We start from the raw sequence: 24,244 nt of genomic DNA on the forward strand, positions 1-24,244 counted from the left end.
CGGAGAGGTGTGAAATGAAAGCGCGATGCATACCACTTGGAGATAGGGAACAGCTCATCTTTATCGCAGGGCAGCGCAACACAGCGCAAGGTGCATCCTGGCCTCCTGCCGGCCACTTGGCAGTCAGTCCCTCCTGTGCTGCTTTTTAACTGGAGGGCAGCGCTTGGACAAAGATGCCCCGGGAGTCTGTCCGTGCCAGCTTCGACGGTGGCTCCATAGACTCTGCTGTTAAACTGCTGGACTCATTGGAGCTGAGAGATAGTTCTTGGGGCATTTCTTCATCGCTCTCGTCTTCCTCTTCCTCTTCCTCATCTGATTTAGAAAGAGAGACGGTTACAGCAATCCTGAGGCTTGCAGCCTGATTGAAAGAACCTGAGGACTGATACAATGCAAGCACCAGCCTATTTTGTCCCCTCAATCCTCGGAGATGTCTTTTTCAAACCACAGCCTGGGTACCCCCTCAAGGCCAGCTGACAAAGAACAACAGGGAAACAGACAGTCATCAGCTATCTAGTCAATTTGGAAGCCTAAGTAAAATCCAGGTATTAACCATGACATCTAAATAGAGCCTCCATGCGCAGAGGTGAAATATTAATATAAATATCACCTACCAACAGTTAAGGCCCATCACCTTTTATAAGCATTTCCGAGAGGCACCTGGAAGGCTCCATTCAAGATATAATGCTGGATTATTAGACCTTCAGTCTTATCCAGCAAATGTAAAAGTTAATACCTATATTCAAGTGTCTGTTGCTACTAGGGTTGCCAGACTCAATAGAGGACAGGACTTCTGTGCCTTTAATTGTCCTGCTCTCTTTTGAGTCTGGAAACCTTAAAGAGAAACCAGCAGGCCCTTTGCTTGGAAATTAAACAAAGGGTCTGCTGGTTTCTCTTTAAGGTTTCCAGACTCAAAAGAGAGCAGGGCAATTAAAGGCACAGAAGTCCTGTCCTCTATTGAGTCTGGCAACCCTAGTTGCTACCACTGGCTCCTTCCTTTGCCCAAGTCCTCTGTCTCAGGCCAGCGAACTGAGGGGAGAGTATTGTATTGCCTGTGGGAAGACTGCAAACGGGACCAGAGCACAACACCACTCTCTCTACCGGTGATTCCCAGCAACTGGTATTTTGCTAGCAACTGGGATTAAATGAACAGCTGATGATGTAAATACACCCTCCACAGCTCCAGGGACAGCTTGTAACACAACCAGTCCCTTCCCGACTGAGCATCCCCCTCCCTTCCCTTCTCCCTCTCTCTCTTACACGTTTTGTTTGTTTGAGGATCACCTTCCCTCAGGGCTAATCTGTCAAGCATATGCTGCTGAGGCCAGCAACAAAAGTGGATCTTCTGCCACCCACTTTTCTCCTTTTGCCTCCCTCTTCTTCCTCACCTAGAAGAATGTTGTTGCCAGGTCTGAACTGAGGACTTATAGAGGGCGTTTTTTTAAAAAAAATAGGTTGAGGGCTGCTTGTCCCTGCTTTATATCTACAAATTATTCACTTCTAACCATATACAGGGGTTTGTTATCACTCCCATCTTATGTGAAGTAAAGAGAATGAAATGGGACCAAGGTCATTTCGAATTCATAACTTTGCTGAGCTTGAAGCCAGCTAATGAGCCATTGATTTCATTCTGTGTTCTGGTCTTGCATCCAGGAGAGCAGAAAGACCTGTCCAGTACTGTAAGATACCCCAGAAAAAGAGGGCAGCCACAAGCAAACCAAAGGACACTGCAGTAATCAAACTTCTCTCTCTCTCTCTCTCTCCATGTAATTTGTTTTAAACTCTTTTTAATATTTTATTTTAAATGGGTGTGGAGCCCACCCCCAATGAAAGGGTGGTTAATAAATCCAAAGTAATGATGATGATGTATGGTCTAGGCCAGGCATCCCCAAACTGCGGCCCTCCAGATTTTTGGCCTACAACTCCCATGATCCCTAGCTAGGACCAGTGGTCAGGGATGATGGGAATTGTAGTCCAAAACATCTGGAGGGCCGAAGTTTGGGGATGCCTGGTCTAGGCAGCCGACATGCTTCAGAGCTGAAAAATCTGGGCTCCAATGCTGGCTCACCCCTTGAATTCAGTGAATAGCCTCAGGTAACCTCCCTCCTTCAGTTTCTCTTTCATACTAGACAAATGGGAAGAGCACTACCGCCTCACACATTTGTAAGGGAGCGAGAGTAATGGCCCCCAAGGGAGGGAGAGTAATGCCCCCCAAGGGTCTAACATCTACCACTGACAAAGCCTAAGCGAAGGGCTGGGCGATACCTTTATCCGGATCCAAGGGGTTCAAGGAGCTCGTCAGGTTTGCAAACTTAAAAAGAAACAAAGAAAACATATGTAAGGTTCTTCCCACGTTATAGACTACCCTGCCTGTAGCCTAATGCTGCCTCACACAGCCCTTCTATGCTGGTGGGCACTGCTTTTTCTCAGGCAGAGATCTGGGATGGGGGAGAAACAGTCCAGAAACCCCCCTCTCCAGAACATGGCAATGAACACTCCGTGGACTAAAAATTGGAGGTGGTGGTGGGGCGGCACTACTTCTTGTTTGGATTTCGCTGATTTCTTGACCTCCACACAAGCATCCACCAGCTAATGGAACATGGATGGCGAGTCTTGGATTAGCTATGGCTCCTCACTCACTGGTAAGCACTGGGCAAGTGAAAGTGTATCATGCCAGTGTGTGGAACTTTTAAGATTACACTGAACGAAACACGTTGGGCTCTGCATAGAAACAGAGGCACAGTTTCAATATTTCTGTAGCTCAGCACTAGAGCACATACAAAAGGTCCAAGATTTAATACCTGACCTGCCCAGTTAGCATAATCTTAAAATTGGGTTGGAAGAGGAGATTAGAGATTCATAAAAATTACTACCAGAAATGGATCAATGATTTGACAAATAAATATAAGGCAGCTTCATTATGTCCAAAAGCTCCGTGGTGTCAACAGGGGGAAAGATTCTTGATTCTGACATCCCAGCCGAAGGCATGTCAATCAGAATGGTTCTAGCTCTTTAAGCAAAGGTTCCTTCACAGATTTTTCCAACCTCAAGTCCAAAGCCCACGAAACCTACCTCTCCCATGACAGCGATGGGAGTCTCTCCCTTGGCCTGGGCCACACGGTGCTCTATCAGGTAGTACATGTACTCGTCATAGAGGAGGCGGATGAGATGGAAGGAGCCAAAACTGGCTGCGCTCCGCAGGGTCAGATCCCGAATCACCATAGAGCTGGAGAAAGGAGGAGCCCAATGCTGCAGTTACCATGCAGGCGGCAGGGGAGGACTTTGTAGTGCCCTGTGTGAGGCCAAAATCCCCCCATCCCTGTCTTCCATTCTGTGTGTGCACTACGGCCACAGTTGCAATGCCCTGCAGCACCCCCCCCCCTTTGGCTCGGCACCCAGTGCAGAACCGGTTGCACAGCCCTAAATCTGCATCTGCAGGCAGCATCACAAGGCACGTAAGCCACCCTGTTTCACAAGCATGGCTAAACAGCAGGGGAAAGTCTACAGCTGAGATGGGTGTGAGCCCAGAACCAAGCCCAACACTCTGCTTCTCACCTTCTACTTACCTGTAGAAGGACCACTTGAGGAGGAAGAGTTTGGCGGCTTTGGGGAAGCTGGGGCTGCCATGGTAGGGCTTCAGGACCTGGCTGACCACGCCATCCAGCCACACGGCCCACTGTTCCAGAGAGTTCTGCTGCTGCAGAGTCATCTTAAAGTCCTGCTCAAGGCGCTCCACCACACGATTCTCGCACCGACATACCCATGAGGCCTGCTCCTGCGGAGCAGCAAGAGGAGGAAGAAAGGTGTCTCTAGTGGGGTTTCTCTTCCCCGTTGGGTAAGCCAATGACCCACTTTGAAGCTACTTAAATGAACTGAAGAATCAGAGTGGCCAGGGAAATCTGGTACCTGGAGTCTCAAATGCCAACAAAATACTGTCAATGGCAAATCCCTTGTAATGGATGGGATGGAAAGGAGATCCAGACGCCCCACAGAGTCCAGACTGCCCAAAGAATCTGCCATTGGAGGGGGAGGGGAGCAGTTTGCAGCAAGGGAGCTGGCTTACTTGTGCCCACCTAAAATCATCATGGTTTTAGCCAGATAATTTCACTGTCCCGCTAAGTCATCACTGGGCACCCAAATAAAAAGATACATTCATTGCTAGAATTAATCAGCATACTTTGTCACAAGTAACAGTTATCCTCTGGAACTCACTGTCACAAGATGTGGCGGTCACTAGTTTAGGGCCAAGTTGCAGCAATGCCTAGTCAGGGAATTGCTGGACTCCAATTCCCACCAGTGCCAGCTAGCACAACCTATGGTCAGAGATGCTGGGCGTTGCACAAGTTCCTCATCCCCACTCCAGTTATATGAATACAAATGTGCTGTTAAGTGGGGGGGCAGGGGAAAGAAGGGGGAGAGCATCTGAAGCAAAGAAGTGGGGTAAGGATGAAGCAGCCCCCCTTCTCATCGCACACTGCTTCCAAATCTACTTTTTCTGGAGGCACAAGAAAAAGGGGCGCCAGCACTGCGTTCGTGTGTATATGCAACATCTAGGTGGCTTTTAAACATATTCAATAAGAACAGGTCCATCAACAGCCATTAGCCATCAAATGTAAATGAACTATCCTCCAAGGACCAAATTCTGGGATTAATCCACAGGAAGGGTCCTTCTTTTTGTGTCCTACCTGTGAGCTCCCAGTGCAAATGTGCCACTATGAGAAAGTCCTATGTTGAAGCAGATGTGTTAGTCCTATGTTGAAGCAGACTCAGCCAGATGGGTGGGGTATAAATAATGATGATGATGATGATTATTATTATCATGGGCCTAGCAAATAATCTGTAAGGCCTGTGCCTGACACAACTCTTATTTTGACCACTCAAAATGCCAAATAAGGCTTTGGGGTTAAATGAGACCAGTCAGTAGGAAGATATTTGCAGCTCCTGGATTCAAAATGGGAGAGGAAGAAAACAGTGGCAGAAGTGTGGAGGTTGTTACCTGGACATTAGTAAAATCCACCCTGTTGAGATCACTCAGCATCTGATTGATTTGGGCAGTGTTCTGTAAAACAGCCCGGGCAGCCTGGGCAAGGTGGTTCAGGGAGGTGTAACGCCGCAGCGTCTGGGCAAAGGCACTTGCTGCTGCAACCTGAGAGACAAAACACAGTAACGCAACGTGTTTCCCACCCGCCCCAAACTGAGGAGCTAGGAGTTTGTTCTGCTGCCACCCCCATTAGGAAGCGGGAGGAGCGGCTCCAACTGTTGAAAAGAGCCAACTGTGGCATCAAACTCTGGTCACTGGTGCAGAGGCAGAAAACCTCACCCAATGTGACTTGATAAGTTGTATACTGATCTGCCGCAACATAGACTGAAGGCTCCGGAGAGCACCGCCTCAAGACCTCCTAGTCTCAGAAAAATGTGAAGCCAAGACCAACGGCACCCCACAACTTCCCAAATCTGGCTCACCTTAACGCGGACCATCTCTTCTGGAATATTCATCATGGCATTCGTCAGCCAGCTCTCCAAACTTTTTGCAAAATTTCGGATTGCTTGCGTCAAGGCACCTGGGGAAGGATGTAACGTTAGCACGGCTGGTTTCAAGATGGTTGACAGTCCTCTGTTCATGGGGGTAGTAGAGAATACGTCCAAGGGCAACACGGCACTCAGGGGATGGCTTAAATGCCTCCACCTCAGGCCAAAGAGGCTTCCTACCCAAACCTGCACATGAGGCCAATCACCCAGCCCACTATGGAATAAGGCAGAAGCACCTGGCAGAGCCCCACCAGCAGCTCAAGCATCCTGATTTCAACATTGGTATTGGCTGTGGCCCTAGGTTTGGGATAGCCTGTTGCAGGCCTCAGATATGAGCTGGGCAGGATGAGCTTACTCGGAATGGGCCGGAGCACTTCTGGAATCAGGACCTCTACCAGCCCCTGGTACAGCAAGTTGTCGCAGTCCTTCGTCCATTTGAGGACAGGCTCGTACTTGGACAGTGTCACCAAGCAGCTCTTTGGGAGACGCTTCTCTGCTTCGTCTTGACTAAATATGAAACACAGACACCTGGTTAAAGAGCACCATCACCAAGCCACAACTCAGATTATCAAGACCCATCAACTATGCCAGCAGCCCTTCCCTAGGAACAGCAAATAGATTTTGGATACTAGATGTTTAAGGGCCTGCGGGGCAAAGGTGGAGATAAGATGCTAGGCAGTTAAGATGGGAAAACAACTTCCTATTTTGGTTCTCCTGCAAGGGTTCACATTTCCTCTGTAATAAGAAGTTCATTAAGAGGTTGTTATTCTTCTCCCTATCAGTTTTATTTTCCTCCTGTCCCATATATAACCCCTACATTTGGCCTTTATATCCTAATGTGGCCATGCCAGCCCAAGTCCTCTGTCTGATTGAACCAACAGGCCTTCAAGGGCAGTGAACTGCTCCATTCATTTTGATACAGAAGCAGATTATACGCAAGAGATGCTGGGGGAAATAATCTGGGTACTGGTGCAGAGGAAGATGCAGGGAACTTGAGGAGATGCTGATACAGGAGTGGAATGTCAATTCAGCAAAGTCTGCGAATGCCTAGATTAAATCAAAACTGGTGGAGTTTTTTTTTTACTGTTGTTCTACTCCAATAGGCAGTGTCTAAACCACAGAGCCTAGGACTTGCTGATCAGAAGGTCGGTGGTTCGAATCCCCGTGATGGGGTGAGCTCCCATTGCTCGGTCCCTGCTCCTGCCAACCTAGCAGTTCAAAAGCACGTCAAAGTGCAAGTAGATAAATAGGTACTGCTCTGGTGGGAAGGTAAACGGCATTTCCGTGTGCTGCTCTGGTTCGCCAGAAGCGACTTAGTCATGCTGGCCACATGACACGGAAGCTGTACACCGGCTCCCTTGTCCAGTAAAGCGAGATGAGCGCTGCAACCCCAGAGTCATCCGTGACTGGACCTAATGGTCAGGGGTCCCTTTACCTTTACTCCAATAGGCATATTTGCCTAAGTCTCCACTGAGTGCTGGGCTGACTATAAGCTGCAAGCCCTTGTTGCCTAGTGGCGTCTGTGCTGCAGGCTGGCTTCCCATGGTAAGTGTGATAGCCTTCTTAAAGGGATGAGCAGAGACAATACAGCACTGAAGTGCTATACAGCAGGGGAAACATGGAAGTGATTTTGTTGCTCAAACAGTTGAGAAATGCACCCAGACCTGGATCATGGAGACAGTAGAGCGAACCTGTCCTTAGTGCTCAGTAGTCTGATGCACTTCTTAGCAAATAGCCAATCCCATGTGCTTTTCAGCAGACGTCACTTGCAGATGTCCAAAAATGACAGCCTCTGCGTCATAAATTTGCAAAGCGCCCCACAGCATGTAGCTGATTTTTATATAAATGCCAAAAAACAAAGACTCACATATCGATGGGGGTAGCTTCACTGGGCTGGTTCAAATTGTACCTCCAAAAAGTCTTCCAGAGAGTCTCCACCAGTGTGAATTGCAAGTTTACCATCACATCAACAATGGCCTGAGGAGGAGGAGAAGTAGTTGTATGATTTAATTCTAGACCTGCTAGGCGGGAACAGAGACAGCAGAATCCTCCCTGCTAAATTAATTTGCCAGTGTGGTGTAGTGGTTAAGAGCGATAGACTCGTAATCTGGGGAACCGGGTTCGCGTCTCCGCTCCTCCACATGCAGCTGCTGGGTGACCTTGGGCCAGTCACACTTCTCTGAAGTCTCTCAGCCCCACCCACCTCACAGAGTGTTTGTTGTGGGGGAGGAAGGGAAAGGAGAATGTTAGCCGCTTTGAGACTCCTTCGGGTAGTGATAAAGCGGGATATCAAATCTAAACTCTTCTTCCTATCAACAAGATGATAGGCTGCCTTTAAAGAGTCAACCCAGTTGTCCAGCACATTCTGTCATTTCTGAATTCAAGGCCAATACTCTGCTAATAGTCAAGCAGAATATTTCAGAGAGCAGGTCGAGCATAAAGGCTGCTCAACTGGAATTCACGGACAGACTCAATACAAATTATTTCATATTGAAGCAAAACTCTAATTATTCCACCTGTGCCATGCAAATTGAGCACCTGCCTGCAAGGTGTGCTGCCCCAGTGACTGAATCACATTAACTTCAGTTGTTCACTCATGTATGGTAACTCTACTTTCAGCACGTGTTCATTGATTTTTCTGTCTCACAACAGATGTTTCCCAATCTGAAATGTGTGTCTGTCCACTCTCAACTTCACACACACATGCTCGAGCACCAAAAAACTAATGCTACAATAACATAGCTGCCAAGTTATCCCTTTTTTAAAGGGAAATTCCATTATGCTGAATAGGCTTCCTCGCGAGAAAAGGGAAAAGTTGGCAGCTATGCAATAAATTCATTAATATTTAAGAATCATATGCAGATGGCAAGATGCTTCTGAATTCCCATGATGCTTCTGCACAAATGCTGCAGTTAGAACAGACCATTCACCAGCATGTAGCTTAGGTGCTTAAAAGCTTCCTCTGGATAAAAATAAACAAATAAAAAACTTGCAGGGGCTGCCCATTAGCTACCAGGCAAAGTTAAAGACCTCTTTTGATTTACAAGGGCTTAACAATTTGGGCTCAGGATACGTTAAAGACTACCTGACTCCTTATATCCCTGCCCAATCACAGAGGTCTTGAGGTGAGTCACGGTCAGTGGTCCCCCATGACTCAGATATTCAGCTTGTATACCAGGATCCAAGCATTTAGTATTGTGGGCACAATGATGTAGAACTTCCTCCCAACTGAGATCAGACAGGCCCCCTCTGTTGAATTTCTGGTGCTTGGTGCAGACCTTTCTACTTCACTAGGAATTTTAAGTAAGTTTTCTGATGTTGTCGTTAATTTCAACTGATTTTATCTTTATTGTTTCTTTCACAATCTTACTGTACAACACTTAGAGCAGGCATCCCCAAACTGCGGCCCTCCAGATGTTTTGGCCTACAACTCCCATGATCCCTAGCTAACAGGACCAGTGGTTGGGGAAGATGGGAATTGTAGTCCAAAACATCTGGAGGGCCAAAGTTTGGGGATGCCTGACTTAGAGAATACAGCGTTAAGCATATATCCATATAAATAGTTGAAATAAATAAAACTTTAAATATCAGCTCAAGCTGACTGTTTAAAACCTTCCATGCCCACTAGCGGGCAGGTTGAGAGGGAGGAAATGTGGAAGGGAGTGAGTTCCAAGGCAAAAGTAGGTTATACTGTGGGCTACACTCCAGTCACACAGAAGCTGTTTGTACAATCCACCCGCTTACCCTGCAAACACACCCATCACTCCACCCTCTCTGGAGGCAAGCAAGAGGCACTGCCATAGTTCAGGGGTACATCAGGGCAGTCTCGAGCAGGTCGGGCGCCCTGGCGCTGAGGGGCGGAGATCGCTCCGGCACCCCCGCCCTCGCAGCGCACAGCGCCCTGCCTATCGGCCCAACGCCCTGGTGCCCTGTGCCACCAGGACTCTACCTAGAGCCGGCCCTGGGGTACATTCCATCCAGGCAAGGCGGGTATGGAGCAGGGCCAGGCAAGGAACCAGAGGTTCTCCACCCCTGCCTAGATTTCCCTTTCCAATGTGCTCTTCTGATGTACCTCGCAATGCTCTCGATAGAGCGACTGGAAAGACTTCACATCTTCGGCTCCAATGCCCTCAGGGAGGGACTTCCCTTGTAGGTCTATCTCTGCAAAGTCAGGCAGGCTGCGAGAGGCATCTGCAAGGAGGAGAGAGACATCAGCCCTCCAAGACCAACTCTGGGTCCCAGGGAGCAGCCCCACCTTGACATTGTCTGCTGAAGTTTGAACGAAAAGGTGGTGGTTTATCTGGATCAGGATCTATAGCTTCTCAGGGGACTGGGGAGTTGTGTTTCCATGGCCCACTCTATCCTTGGCCACAAGGGTGAGACTGCCAGCACTGAAGCCACAGACCTGCTTCAAATGTAACAGGGACACAATTTTTGCTGTTGTTGTTTGTTTTTGTGCTTTGTTTTTATGTGTTGGTGAACTATTTTGTATGGGTGGATTGTTAATGTGAATTGATTGTTTTTGTTCCTTTTATAAAATTAATAAATATATTTTTTAAAAAACAGAACAAAATGGTTGTCGCCCCAAAATAATTCCTTGTATTGAGGACTCCATGCAGGGTTTGTGGTAATGCATGCGAAGAACTTCCCACATACAGTGACTCTACCATGTGAAAAAGTCTCATTCCAGTGATGCATTTCCTGGGACATGAAGGTTCTCCACAACACTTGGCCCTGAGATGGTGTTCCTACTACACAGACACCGTCTAAGGTATCCAACAAGTCACATCAGACATGGGGCCACAGAATCTCAACCAAAAAAGTCATCTTCTGTGAGCCAGGTGGTAAAACAGGGGACCCTAACAACCGCACGTAGAAGCTTGTGTCACATGTCCTCTGCTTCCGTCTTAAAGACCTCACTCTGCCATGTACAAAAGAGTGGCCCTCCTTACCCAGGAATTGCTGATACTGTTGTACTTGGGCACTGATGTCAGACAGCCCCGAGGCTTGCTGCTGCCCGACAGCCACTCCATTGGTCATGCCTTCCATCTTCTGAATGGGTTTGAGCCTATAAGGCAGAACAACTTGGAGTCAGCCCCATATCACATCACAGTAACACCCATAGCATGTGGGTATATTCCGTCAAGAGCATGGGATACAGAGAGAAAGGGGTTGCCTCAGATACTGTTATGGAAAAATCTTCTTCAGCAGATAACACTTCACAAGCATTTCAAGGTCTTGATGCCACTTTTCACACTGGGGAGAACTTCAAGAATATATATCTCACCAAAGAAGTTACTCAGTTCCAAGAGGATAATAGCACTACAAGGGTCCCAAATTTTGGGGACCTGCATACAGCACTCTACTCTTTCATATAATTCTTGTCCTTGGTTTGCCTTGCTGATATGTACACTTTGCAACTGTAATAATATGTTGTATCTGCCAGGGTTTCAGTCCTGACTTCCTCCCAGCCCTACCTGAAGATACCAGAAATTGATGCCTAGACCTTCTGTTTGCTCTGCTACTAAACAACAGCCCTTCCCCATCACTATCTCCTACCTTTGCTTCTGAGAAAAGGGCTGTTGCCTCATGGCCAAGTGTTGCTGATCCTCCATGAGCCGCAGCAACGGGGAGTTAGCTTTGATGCGTAGCCCGTAGTAATGGTATTTGGAGTTCCCTCTGAAAGAAAAGGGAAGTAAGAAAACATAAGCCTCCATATAAACAAACCCCTTGGGCCACAACAAAAGATACACCACTGGACACAGAGAACTGCTATCAAGGTACCCTTAGGTACATAACAGGCCAAATTCAACTAACCAGTGCCATTAGTGGAAGCCCGCGCAAAAACTTCAGCTAGCACAATGGGACTTTTCTTACCTCTCCTCCCCGTATGTCCTATTGGTAGTTACCAGGAGGAAGATGTAAATAAATAAACGATTTTGCCCATTTGGCCATTACAAAGCTTCACTGGCATGGCGCAAATCAGATCAGTGTGAGTCCAGGCATTAGGCCTCTGCATTAAGAAGCAAGCTCCCTTTTAGGAGACAATTGGTACCTTCCAATTGCTCTGAGAAAGGGTGTGTAGCCCTGTATAGCACATCCACACTCCCCCCTTCCTCTGCTCAATCTGAGGTTTGTGAATGGGAAAGGTGGGCTTTAGTGCTGACAGTAACTGTATTCCAGAAGCTCCCAGGGGATGCAGAGATGCTTGACAGCTTAGGCACCTCACATTTTTTACTCTGTGATGCTGCCATGCAGCCCATGGGAAAGCCATCTTTCATTTACCTGGTTCCAAGCCGGCGTGTGCGAAGTCCCATAAACACTGAGCGGATGAGCTTGCCAAAGGAAGCTGCATTGACTGGCTCCAGTTTCTGCTCCTGGCAATGCAGGAGGTAATGGCAATACAAGGTACTCCGTGGAAGGCTTACACCTTCCGCAGTCTCATAGTTATCCAACAACCACTGGACCTGCAAAGAAGCAGGAATCCAAGTTATGGGCCTTCCAAGCCCTTTTGTTTGAAGTTATTAAAGGGAACAGTTCAGGGTACCGTCACAATTTCTCTCAATGAATGGTTCGTATGCTGCAACCCACGCTTGGGAGGTGGGAACCATCTTAATAAGCCATGTGAGGGTCCATTCTCTCCCCACTCCCAGGGCCCCAAAGTTATACAAGAGAAGGCTGTGTTGATGCCAAAGTCAATCATCCAACACTCCTATTTCATTAGCATCTTTTAAAATAAGAACCACACATCCGTTTGCAGGCCTTAGACTGAAATCCTATGGAACCAGTATAGAGACCTGCCATTAGATTCCCCCTCCACACCCCAACTTTCGCAGCCCTGGCCCTACCAACATTGGTGCTCCAGAGCTGGCAGGGTAGGGCCAAAAGGGGTTTGCAAGTCAGGGCTGGTTTGGGGACATGCTGGGAGATGACCGTGGAAAGGCCTGAATTATGCCAAACCCAGGACTGAATTAGGCCAGTCCAAGAGCTGGAGTACCTCAATCCCATTTCTTTTCCTCCCATTGTTTCCAATGAAGTACTAAGGAATTGTTTCCTGTGAGAACTAATAGATTCTAACAGGTCTAAACACACACAGAAGAGAAAGCAGGCACATTTCACAATCTTCAGTTAGATCCACCATGAGGTAAAGAGTGCGTTCGGAAGGCTCGTCTCAGAGAACAAGACCCATGAAATAGGGAAAGTAGCATCAAGGGCCAGAAAATCTAAGCAATCAACATCTGGAGGGACACAGATTCCCCATCTCTGCCATAAGTTAATATAGCTTGCACAAAGAACTTATTTGTGGTTTTTGCCTCATGTTAAGCTATATTAACTTATGGCAGAGATGGGGAATCTGTGTCCCTCCAGATGTTGATTCCCATCACCCTCAGTCACCATGGCCAATGATCAGCATGATGGGAGGTGTAGTCCAGTAACATTTGGAAGGACACAGGTTCCCCACCTCTGACTTAGGAAATGAAACACTTCTGTCTATCTACATTGAAGCTGTGCAAGAGGGTGGCAAATTTTGTCCTCTGGGTGAAATCTATCTTGTGTTCCACTCTGCCGCCTTTAATGACATCCAAACATGCTACTTTCCCTCATGATGTCTTGGGTGGCATCTTTTATTGAACCAGCTTCTGGTTCAACATTCACTGGAATGATCAAAGCTATCGTTTTCCTTTGAGTCTCAAAAGCACTATGAATTACTTCGTATTTTCACATGCCTGCTGTAATACAAACGTTCAACGCACCTTTAAAAGATATAAAATGATTCCACCAGAAAGAGCCCCAGGCCTACCAAAATAATAATAATAATAATTCTACCCCATCGCAGCAATGTCCTCTCGGAAGGTCAAAAGAACACAGAACAGAGAAACATGCATAAGTGTTTGATTCTCTAAGTCAGTGGTTTTCAGACTTGCTACCTTCAAAGGACATTTTCTTGAATGCACAGGGTGCTGCTATTGACTGTTAGGGCTCCAGGTTGCTCTGTGTGGACTGAGAGTGCGCCCAGAAGGGGCCCAATACTTTCCTGCTGCTGCACCTTGAACAGAATGGTCAGCTGTGGGCAGGCAAACCATCTCGGGGAAGCTTGCCTCAATCATTATGGGTCTTCTAATTAAAGAACCCTGAGAAGTCTCCAAGCAACCCCAGGTTCCCTGAAACACAGCTATGAAAACCACTGCTCTAAGAGCACTTGGGCAAGCTGCTGAAGAAAGCAAAGAGGCTCCCGGAAGCTCCAATCCCCTTGGAGATTATCCCCTTGGAGGTATCCAGAGCGAGACTCAGACTTACGGTTGCTGGGGAGGCACGAGTGGTGTGCGAGTATGACTGGCTTGAACTTCCCAGCATGTAACCTCCTTGAATCACATAGGTCCCCGTGCTGCTGCTGCCACTGCCTCCTCCACCACCGCCACCAGTGCTGCCACCGCCACCACCATTTCCATTTCCACCTCCTCCTCCTCCAGCACTGCTGCCTCCGCTTGGGTTGGCTATGATTTGCCCTCCGGAGACATACATGGGCACTGACCCACTGCTGGCCACAGTCTGGGAGGTTGCTGGGGTGGAGACCTGGGTTGGGGTGCCTTGCGATTCATAGTAGTTTGCACCAGTGTTCTGAGTGTAGAGAGGGGTTTCCGTGTAAGGGTAAGTGTTGGAGCGTCTGAAAACAGGAGAAAGAGGTGCTGTTTCCATCTCCGATTTCCAAGTGAAGAAAAACAACCACTTGTTATAGAGAAATGACAGCTAAACATACACACCACCCTACAGTAAGCAAAAAGGAGAAGGTTGTACATCTCCACTCCTTTACCATGCTTTTTGCTTAGATCAAGGTGACTTAGCTCAGGGGTGCACACAACTCCTTGGCCAAACCCAGCCCCCGAGTGATTTCACTTGACCCTGGTGACACTGTCAAATTTTAATCATGGTCTACCAATGCTCTGGGATTTTATTTTATTTTCATTAGAAAACAGGGACAATCAACAACCAATCCACCAATCTTCTCCAAGGCAGCACTTCAGAATAACTTCCCTGATTTTCTACAACATTCACTATATAAACGTTCATTTTTCTATTTTTTATAAAACAATAATAAACAGTTCATTTTTTAAAAGAAAAATCTAAGTCCATGCGCCCACAGTTTCATTTATAGTAAAAAGGGGAAATGTCTAAGAGATGTTGTCCACACCCTAGTGCTTCATCTGCGTTTGGTATTTGTATGTAATGTTCTAAGGTAAAAGGCAAAGGACTCCTGGATGGTTAAGTCCCGTCAAATTTGACTATGGGGTGCGGCACTCATCTCACTTCAGGCCGAAGGAGCCGGCGTTTGTCCACAGACAGCTTTCTGGGTCATGTGGCCAGCACGACTAAACTGCTTCTAACACAACGGGACACTGTGACAAGTGCCAGAGCGCACAGAAATGCCATTTACCTTCCTGCTGCAGTAGTACTTATTTATTTACTCTTGCTGGCATGCTTTCGAACTGCTAGCTTGGCAGGAGCTGGGACAGAGCGACGGGAGCTCACCCCGTTATGCAGACTTGAACTGCCAACCTTCCGATCGGCAAGGCTCAGCACCACCTGCTCCCAGAACGTAATGTTCTGGCTGCGACTGGGTGCAGATACTCCTTAACCATTAACCCTTCATTGCTAGGTGGCACCAATGTTGTGATGGAGCCTGGCCACCCAGAAAGACATTTCCAGCCGCTAGATCATTGTCTGGCCATCTATGCACAGGGAAGCTGACCGTCTCTGGCTTAAGATACAGAATAGAATCAATTAGCATCTGTGTGAAGACCTGTGTCTCTTGGAACCTGCACCTGGCAGGAATCCATGCCCGGCTCGCTGTGAGCTTGAATGCTGGGGCAGAACCGGTATGATAAAGCCTTCCTTCTCACCAGGCATGTACTCACATGGTACTTGCTGTGTAGCTGGCATCACCTCCTTCCACATACTGCACCTGGTTGGGATAGACATGCTGCACAGGTACCTGCTGGAGCTGCTGCACCTGAGAACGCAGCAAGCCCACAAAGATAGGAAAGGAAAAGAGGTGAGACAGGATGGGCCAAGGTTGCTGCGCTCCACTCTCTCTAATCCCTCCCAGGAGGCTGCTCTAGACAAAAGGCCACCTCTCTGCCTTCCTAATTGCCACACTTACTGTCAATCTGCTTGTAGCTATCATCACCTGTCCCATGATTTATAGTTGCCTCTATCCTACATCTGACATTGATCTAGCAGACATTAAGCAGGGGGTCAGGGGTGGGACTCTGGAATGCTTATTCCCATGGACAAAGGATTTCCCCACAAGTCAGAGCCATGGCGAGCAAAGTCAGGAACCCAGGCTCTACATACTCTGATCCTGGCAAAAGAAGCACAGTGGTATAACACGGAGAAGGAAGTGCTGGACACTGCTGGGGGCTCTTGCTGGGCAGGCAAGAGCTCCAATGGATTCTCTTGCATTCCCTTCTGGAATGCTAAATTGCAGAGCTGCATGCAATTCCTAAGGGTCACTTTGCACATTTTTGTTAAGAGTGCAGCTAAAATGTTGCAAGTGTACATCTACAAGAGTAAAGTGCAGGTGTGAGAAATATACATTTGCGTTGTGCAGATGTACTTGTAGGACAGCCATGACTGGCTGCAGTTGTCCTCGAGTGCATGCTCAGTGGCAAACCTGGGTTCGCTCCTGTGTAATGTGTGAAATGGCTCTTTGCAACAATGATACAATATTGGTTTTATGGAAATACATAGATACACCTTTATAAACAAGAGGCCTTTTACTTGCCATGAAGGTTCTAATGTCTTACAATCTGATGAGGTGATTTGAAGAAAACTCAGTTTCCACTCATTAGACAGCAGCTAACTTTGGCTCAGGAAGCAGCCTTTGTTTCAGTAGCTGATACAGTGTTAGGGCAAACAGGGCTAAGTAGTCCTCATACAATCGGTACTGCATGATTTCGCTTACCTAGATCAGACCTTGCAGTTATCTGGCATCCTGGCTAGCTATGGCAAGCATAGCTGCCAAGTTTTCGCTTTTCTCGCGAGGAAGCCTATTCAGCATAAGGGAAAATCCCTGTAAAAAAGGGATAACTTGGCAGCTATGATGGCAAGCCTCTGTTCTGGCTGCCAAATACTGAAAGTCCTGCACAAAATGTAGCACGCTTATCTGGTGGCATATGTCTCCCACAAACCCCAATACCTCAAGACTTCCATATCTACACCTGATTCAAGCAAATGAAATCAAAATCACATCCAGTGCTGAAGAGGTCCAAGAATTTCAATTTCTCTGGCAGTATGTGGGGAAGGAAAGAGGGTTGCTCTACCACCGCTAACTAAGAGGAGAGTCACAATTGTAGAGAAGGGGATAATGCTGGCAAGCTCTGCTACCTGACTCTGTGAGAAGGGAAATGCACAGAGCTTGCTATTCTTGGATCTCAATCGGTGCCCTCTGCAGGACCTACTTTAAGTGCTGTAGCTGCTGTTCCAAACACTAGCACCTGAGGGACTCTCTGAATCTTGACTCTCTGGTCAGGGCTGGAGTGATGAGAGGAGGAGAGGAATGGCAGCTGCTCTATCACCACCTTCTGTTGTGGCAGGAGGAGCGGTTGAGGAAGCATGCGGACCAGCTCCACCCACTGCTCCGAGGCAGAATCTAGAGAATGCATGTAGTGGAGCCTGTGCTCTGGGCCAGATAAACAGCAGCTGGCCAGCTGGGGTGCACTGTTGCTGCTGCTGCTGCTGCTGCTGCTGCACTCTAGGGAGAGACCTTGCTGCACTCCTTGTTGCTCTTGCTGCTGCGACTGCTGATTGCTCTTAGAAGGGCCACTGTCTGCACTCTAAACAATAAACAGAGAGACTGAAGCAATCAGAGATAGTGGAGAAACCCAGAAATGTCCTGCCGGAGTGAAGGATTAAGGCAGAGGGTGGTATTCAATTAAATAATTGCAGAAGAAGCAGAATGAGTTCCACTTGTTGCAAGGGAACTTCCCCTCTCCTTTTCCCAATGCCATTCGCATCCAGGGAACCTCCAGAACAGATTGAGGGGGGTGGGTGGAAGTTCTGTTGCACAAGGAGAAACTGTTGTGCTGATGGAATATTCCCCTTAATGCTACTTTGATTACAACCCTGAAGGTCCACGCATCCTGCCTCATCTACATTTTACCCAATGAGCGCAAGGCATTCTATAATGGTAGCTAAGGAGGTACCTTACAAAACAAGAACTGGCAGGGATGAGAACCTTCCCCATCTTCACTGTCTTATGGTGATCATCGTGGGGCTGGGGACAACTCATAATGGGGGAGTTATGGGTGACTACTAACCACTTCAAGGGAAGAAGGGTGTGGGGGAGTTTGGATATATCCAGAAAGCTAGTTCTGGGTGGGAACTAGCTGAGGAATTCAGGCCAGGAATGAGTGCAAAGGCTTTAATACCCTGGCACTGGCTAGCTGTCTTGGGGAGCAGGTAATCTAGGAATATCCTCCATGGTAGATCACAGCTGCTACCAAAGTAGGGCAGCCAGAAAGCAACAGTCAAAATCTCTTTCTTACCTCTTGAGTAACATGAACCTGCTGGAGTCCTTGCACTGCCAGCTGCTGCACTGTGCCTGCTTTGGGAGTTGTCTGCACAACAGATCTCTGCAGAAACAAACCAGAACTTATCAGAATCCTTTGGAACGCAGAGTTGATACAAGGCCTCCTTGCCCCAAGGATAGCTGTAGTCGAGCTGGCCAACAGGAACCTAACCCTAGGGCATGAAGCATGCAAAGTAATGATTTTTCTTTTTACAGAAGTCTTACAAAAATACTATTTTCACAAAAGGACCTACAAATGTATTACTTCATTTGGGTATTCCAAAGAATCTGAACACTATTAGGAGAAACTCAACACAGCACTCTTGTCAGCACAAGCATTTCTGTTCCAAGGCTTCTCCTGTCCCTCTCCAGGCCAATTTGGGTGGGGAAGAGATCCCTGTTGCACTAGGACAGTTGCACAGTTGCACTTGGCCCTCCAGCTGTTTTGGGACTACAATTCCCATCATCCCTGACCACTGGTCCTATTAGCTAGGGATGATGGGAGTTGTAGTCCAAAAACAGCTGGAGGGCCAAGTTTGGCCATCATTGCACTAGGAGAGGTCTTCATGTGGGCTTCCACAACTGAGACTGGCTAGTTGATTCTGGCCCATTAATTTTATATTAGTCTTATAAATCTGAATTGCACCCCAAAACCTCATGTGGAAAGTTTGATTTCTGGAAACTAAGGATGTCAAAAACCTTGCTCAACATTCAAAATGACAAAAATGTTTCACACAAAAACCCGTTTATTAGCTGTGGGAGAAATAAATACCACATAAACACATCGGTTTGTAGCAATGTGAAAGGGACAGTTGTTTAGAGTTACACAGATCTGGGAGTTGGTGTGACACCTCCACAACAAAACAAAGGTAAACTATAGGAAAGTTCACACTACCTTATAATTGAAAGCAGTGGCTACATGGAGTGCAATAAAGACCTTGAAAGTGCTTAGAAACCGTTAACAGATAGAACTTTGAAAATGTAGTGTCATGTGAACCCTTGACAAGCTGCAGCTTTTGCTACCCGACAATCCGATCACGTTACTATGACTGGGAAGAGACCACAAGATATTGGCAAGCAAAGATACAGCACCTCTTGTGCTACAGGCACTTGCTGGACTCCGTGGACCTGGAGCTGCTGCACTTGTCCCGGTTTAGCAGCAGAGCTGCTGTTCTGGACAGGGGAACGCTGAAAGGCAAGGAAGGAGACTTTACTTTTGGGTATGGACGAAGGAGGAAGGCATAACTGCATGATGTACTATTGTCTCAGGATTCATGCTTGCTTTCTCTCCGCCTGGAATCAGGTGGTGTCCCTCATTCAGTCATGGTGCACTCTACTTTTAATAAAAACTTCTACATGGTCATTATACTGTTGATGAACATTTTAGGGAAGAGAAAGGTTGTCCAGCACCAGGGGCGGAGGAAGCCGCTGCGGCACATGGCACGGCACCCGGGGGCGGGGCGCCGCAGCGCAGCACGCACGTGTAACGTCACCATGCACGCATGTGTGCTACACACATGCGCACTGCGTGGCAGCAGACCGCTCCAGCGCCGTGTGGGGATGGCACCAGGACCCTCCGGTTGTGGCGGCAGCCACGGGCATGGGACCTCGGCTCCATCCCCGCATGGCGCTGAAGAGGCTTGCTGCTGGCGGACCGTTCTGGTGCCGCGCAGGGATGGCGCCGAAACTCTCCGGTCGCGGTAGCAGCTGCGGGTACAGGCGCTGGGACCCTGGAGGGGGGTGGCGCTCGGTGCGCCCCCCCCCGTGACTCCCAAGCCGAGTGGCAGCCGCGAGCGCAGGACTTCGGCGCCATCCCCGCATGGCGCTGGAGCAGCTTGCCACCGGCGGACCGCTCCAGGGCCCGCATGTGCACACGGCGCTTCCCCCCTCAGTGGATACGCTGAAGCTTCCTGCTGGGTGGAGCCACAGAGGCCCTGGCCTGCCCCTCACCTCCGCCCCAGCAGGAAGAAGCAAAGCACGCACCAGCTGAGCAAGTGAGCGAGCAGCCAGCTGTCTTGCGAGGCTTTTTACCGAGCAGCGGCTGGCTGCTCACTCGCCGGGGGGGGGGCGCCAAGTGTCACCCTCCCCAGAGTGGAACCCGGGGCGCCCTGCCCCCATCGCCCCCTTGCTATGCCCCTGTCCAGCACTACCAAATTTTATAACAAAAAAGCAGGAGGGAACACCATACACACTGCTATATTCTTTGCTTAAGTCTGTTGGTTAGAAGAGGGGCACTGAGTTGTGCCCAACACTGGGGGGCCCCATCCTGTGCATTATGATATTGTGCAGCTGTCGCAGACCTCCCAAGTGTCTGTGCAGTGTCTCCCAAAACTGCGCAAGCAAGGCAACTTTCTGCCAGGCCACACCGCTTCGTACAGTGTCTCTCAACAGTGTGTGGCTGGGGTGACTTTTAAGACGGTGGAGGACCGTGGACAAAGGTAGGAGGGAGGAAGCAGGCAGGTGAGAAAGGGCTCAGCCCATTCCAACAGACATGGGGTGCACTGAAGATGCCTCAGCTTTATAGAGTTGGTGCCAATGGAGGTCAGAGATCAAGAATTCTAAGTAACTTGCATTTCCTCCCAGCTTACATATGGTGCTATCTTCTAACAATGGTCTTCCATGGTTTACTGAATGTAGGTCTCTACAAAAATGACAGAATGAACGTAAACTGGATATTGAAAAATGGCAATACACAGAAACCAGTCCAGGTTCAGTCTCCTGGGACACTAATTGTCTAACCTGGATATTGAAGCAAAGGATGCTTTATGGAAACAACAGAATACAAGGCTGCTAAATGATCACAGTCTGGGCACAGTAACATCCCCACCCCACCTCCACTTGACGCAGAACAGGCATATCTTCTTCAGTGATCACTCATAGCTGAGTGTACCCAGGATCAAAACTAGGGGGGGTCACGCCAGCCACGCCCCCCACCCCCAGCCACCTGATTGGCTGGCTGGCAATGACATGGCCGGGATCCCCCCAGGATGCGTGGACAATGTCCACACACCCCAGAGGGAGCCACCTGCGCTTGTGCTTCTGCCTCGCCCGCTCCTTTACCAGCAGCGGTGACTAAAACGAGGCAGCAGCAGCGAAGCTGCCTCCGTCAAGAGAAACCTGGACCTGGACCTGGGCTAACTTCAGCCCACAGAAAGTGCTGCCCCACAATGCTCTGCGGCACTTTATTTGCATGTATGCAAATGAGGTGTCGTGGAGCATTGGTCCAGGTCCAGGTCCAGGTTTCCCTCAACGGAGGCAGCTTCGCTGCCGCTGCTGCCGTTTCGCTTCAGCCGAGCCGGCCAAGGCGGAGCACAGCTGGCAGCGTCCCTGCCTGTCGTGCTGTGCTCTCCCTTTTTTGCTTCTGGGGGGCAGCTGCCCCCCCTGCCCCGAGCTGGGTACGCCCATGTTGTCTTCCATGAATATGATCTTAATGTGTCCGTAAGTGACTGTGGAGGCCAATTCTAGGGAGTGGGTGGTGCTGTGGTCTAAACTACTGAGCCTCTTGGGCGGTTTACTCATGCTGGCCACATGATCCAGAAAGCTGTCTGCAGACAAACGACGGCTCCCTCGGCCTGAAGCGAGTTGAGCGCTGCACCCCACAGTCAAGTTTGACTGGACTTAACCATCCAGGGATCCTTTATCGTTACCTAACAGACATGTGATAGGGCTGTAACCCTTCAAGTAATTTGTCAATTTCTTTAGGCCACAGTAACTGAAATTCATCCTACAGCTCTAGAACAGCCTACCCCAACCTCCCCACCCCCAATATCTTGGACTAAAACTCCCATCAGTCCCAGTTAACACAGATGAAGGGGCTTGGAGTCTGCAACAGCTGCAGGGCACCAGGCTGAGGAAGGATCATCTAGACAAGCTGATCTGTAAGCTAGAGGAGTCCACATTAAAGCAGATACAATCAACTTAATCCTCAAAGTGGCTAACAAATATGATACAGTAGGTTTCCAAGGGTTCTGATGTCACCCTGTGGGCCAACTTCAAGTAGGCTCCCAAATCACTTGGCAAAGCCCCACTGGATGCAACTGTGACAAAGACATTTTGTGTTTCCAGTGCCACCACAAAGTGGGCTCACTAATTACCTCTTTTTGATCAGATATGCACCGAGATTTATGCTGTGCACGTCCTAGTAATCTTTCATCTTGCCTCATTGCTCCTACCTCACTGGTAAGCCAGGGAGCAGACTGAGCTCTGTGGTGTGTGAGAGGATGCATAGGACAGGCATAGGCAAACTTGGCCCTCCAGATGTTTTGGGACTACAACTCCCATCATCCCTGACCACTGGTCCTGTTAGCTAGGGATGATGGGAGTTGTAGTCCCAAAACATCTGGAGGGCCGAATTTGCCTATGCCTGGCTTAGGAGCAACTGAGGTTGGATAAGAAATGCTGGCCCGTTGCCAGGTAATGAGAACATGTTCCCAGGTCTCACAAAATATGATAGTCACAAGGGAGCTTAAGAGGAAACTGGAAATGGGCATCAACTGTGGAGGAACCAGGAAGTAGCTGATGAAGAAAAGAAGTATCGGACTGAGCAGGCAGATAAATAAATGAGCAACGTCATTCAACACAGTGAAGGCAAAACTAGGCTTTCTTGACTCATGGTGGATGGAACATCTGAACAGGCTTTCCAAACATCTGGCCACCCACCTCAGGTGAAGAATGGACCTGCTGCACACCATGGACGGCCAGCGCAACAGCTCCTCCTTTACCAGCCTGTGAAGTACTCTGTACCACCAGCCGCTGAAACAGGATGACATAAAAGAAGCAAGCCCTGGTTAATTACCGTATCTCCTGGAGACTGTTCAGAAGCTACTGACCAGTGGGCTACCAAAGAAATGCTCACCAACCAAACACACACATTTGGTGAATTATAATACGAGCAATTTTTTTACTAGCTACCTTTCACATAGGCAAATACCTTCCCACCCCATCCTGCACTACTCACTGTCATTTTCTCACTCAGTTGTCAAGGCAGCTGTACCAGCTAAGAGGTTTTTTTTATTTAAAAAGAGAGAGAGAGAGAGAGAGAGAGAGAGAGATTGAGGAAAGTCTGTTGAGAGGATCAAACAAAACATAAAACCGCCTCCTCAAATGGGATGCTCTGAAATCAACCACTTCCAGCTTGCCACCAGGGGGAAAGGAAGCCAAGATCGCTATGGCAGCGAACCGGCTGCTGGTTTTGGAGTTTTGGGGCAGCTTGTAAGCAGTTTCAATTGTATCATATGTGGTGGACATGCGAAAAAAATCGAAAGATTTTGGGAAATGATATATAACGAACTGAAAAAGATTTTTAAATACACCTTTCCCAAAAAACCGGAGGCTTTTTTATTAGGACTTATAGGACAAGAGATTGTAAAAGGAGATCAAGTATTATTTATGTATGCGACAACCGCGGCAAGGACTTTGTTAGCCCCAAAATGGAAAACTCAGGAGTTACCGACGATCGAAGAGTGGCAGATGAAAATGATAGACTATGTGGAACTAGCAAGACTGACTAGCAGGATCCGAAACCAGGGAGAGGCAAAGTTCCAAAAAGACTGGAGTAAATTTGTGGACTATATGGAGAGGAATTGTAGAAGTTTAAAGACACTTGCAGGATTGAAATAAATCCTACGAAATGACTTTAAGTAGAAGGAGAAAAGGAACTGCAAGATAAGAGTTGAAAACCAAATGAGGGGAGGGAGGGAAGTCAAAGCTCGGCAGAGCATTGGGAATTCGAGATAGGTGAATAGATGTTAAAAAGAGAAAATTTGTGTGTGTTATGTTTGTTGTTGAATGTTTTGTTATTGTTTAATGTGTTTATTTGAAATTTTTTAATAAATTGCTTTAAAAAAAAGAAGAAGTTTCAACTAAAACTACATAATTTTTAAGAGTTGGGAAGGGCTAAATGGATTATCAAGAACAACCACTCACCCTAATGTTTGACAGTGGAACAAACTCCCTTGGGAGGCGGTAGGCTCTCCTCCCTTGGAGGGTTTTAAGCAGAGGCTGGATGACCATCTGTCATGGATGCTATAGATGTGTATCCTGCATTGCGAGGGGTTGAACTAGATGTCGCTCGAGGTCCCTTCGAACTCTACAATTCTATGATTCTAATAGATTCTATACACAGGTGACTATAGAACTGTAGAGATGGAA

General features: G+C 48.1%; 1 protein-coding gene across 3 annotated transcripts in view; it reads right to left on the reverse strand.

Annotated features, from left to right (window-relative positions):
* Positions 1–24,244, reverse strand: part of RFX1 (regulatory factor X1) — a 47,781-nt gene continuing 23,537 nt past the window's right edge. For 2 of the 3 annotated variants that reach the window (XM_035097438.3, XM_088658711.1), the window contains 17 exons: positions 22,754–22,846; positions 19,187–19,282; positions 18,072–18,158; positions 15,441–15,535; positions 13,825–14,191; positions 11,812–11,993; positions 11,086–11,205; positions 10,479–10,594; positions 9,599–9,717; positions 7,394–7,503; positions 5,882–6,033; positions 5,461–5,558; positions 4,994–5,143; positions 3,564–3,772; positions 3,070–3,223; positions 2,263–2,308; positions 1–312 (listed from right to left, as the gene is read on the reverse strand). In XM_035097438.3, coding sequence (XP_034953329.1) covers positions 146–312; positions 2,263–2,308; positions 3,070–3,223; positions 3,564–3,772; positions 4,994–5,143; positions 5,461–5,558; positions 5,882–6,033; positions 7,394–7,503; positions 9,599–9,717; positions 10,479–10,594; positions 11,086–11,205; positions 11,812–11,993; positions 13,825–14,191; positions 15,441–15,535; positions 18,072–18,158; positions 19,187–19,282; positions 22,754–22,846 — 2,361 coding nt within the window. In that variant the 3' untranslated portion in view covers positions 1–145. Of the gene's footprint in view, positions 313–2,262; positions 2,309–3,069; positions 3,224–3,563; positions 3,773–4,993; positions 5,144–5,460; positions 5,559–5,881; positions 6,034–7,393; positions 7,504–9,598; positions 9,718–10,478; positions 10,595–11,085; positions 11,206–11,811; positions 11,994–13,824; positions 14,192–15,440; positions 15,536–16,985; positions 17,361–18,071; positions 18,159–19,186; positions 19,283–22,753; positions 22,847–24,244 lie in introns of all 3 variants that reach the window. The other variant, XM_088658712.1, reaches the window with a different exon arrangement.

This window comes from Zootoca vivipara, chromosome 15 (assembly GCF_965207765.1).
Source record: "Zootoca vivipara chromosome 15, rZooViv2.hap1.1, whole genome shotgun sequence".
Classification (NCBI taxonomy): domain Eukaryota; kingdom Metazoa; phylum Chordata; class Lepidosauria; order Squamata; family Lacertidae; genus Zootoca; species Zootoca vivipara.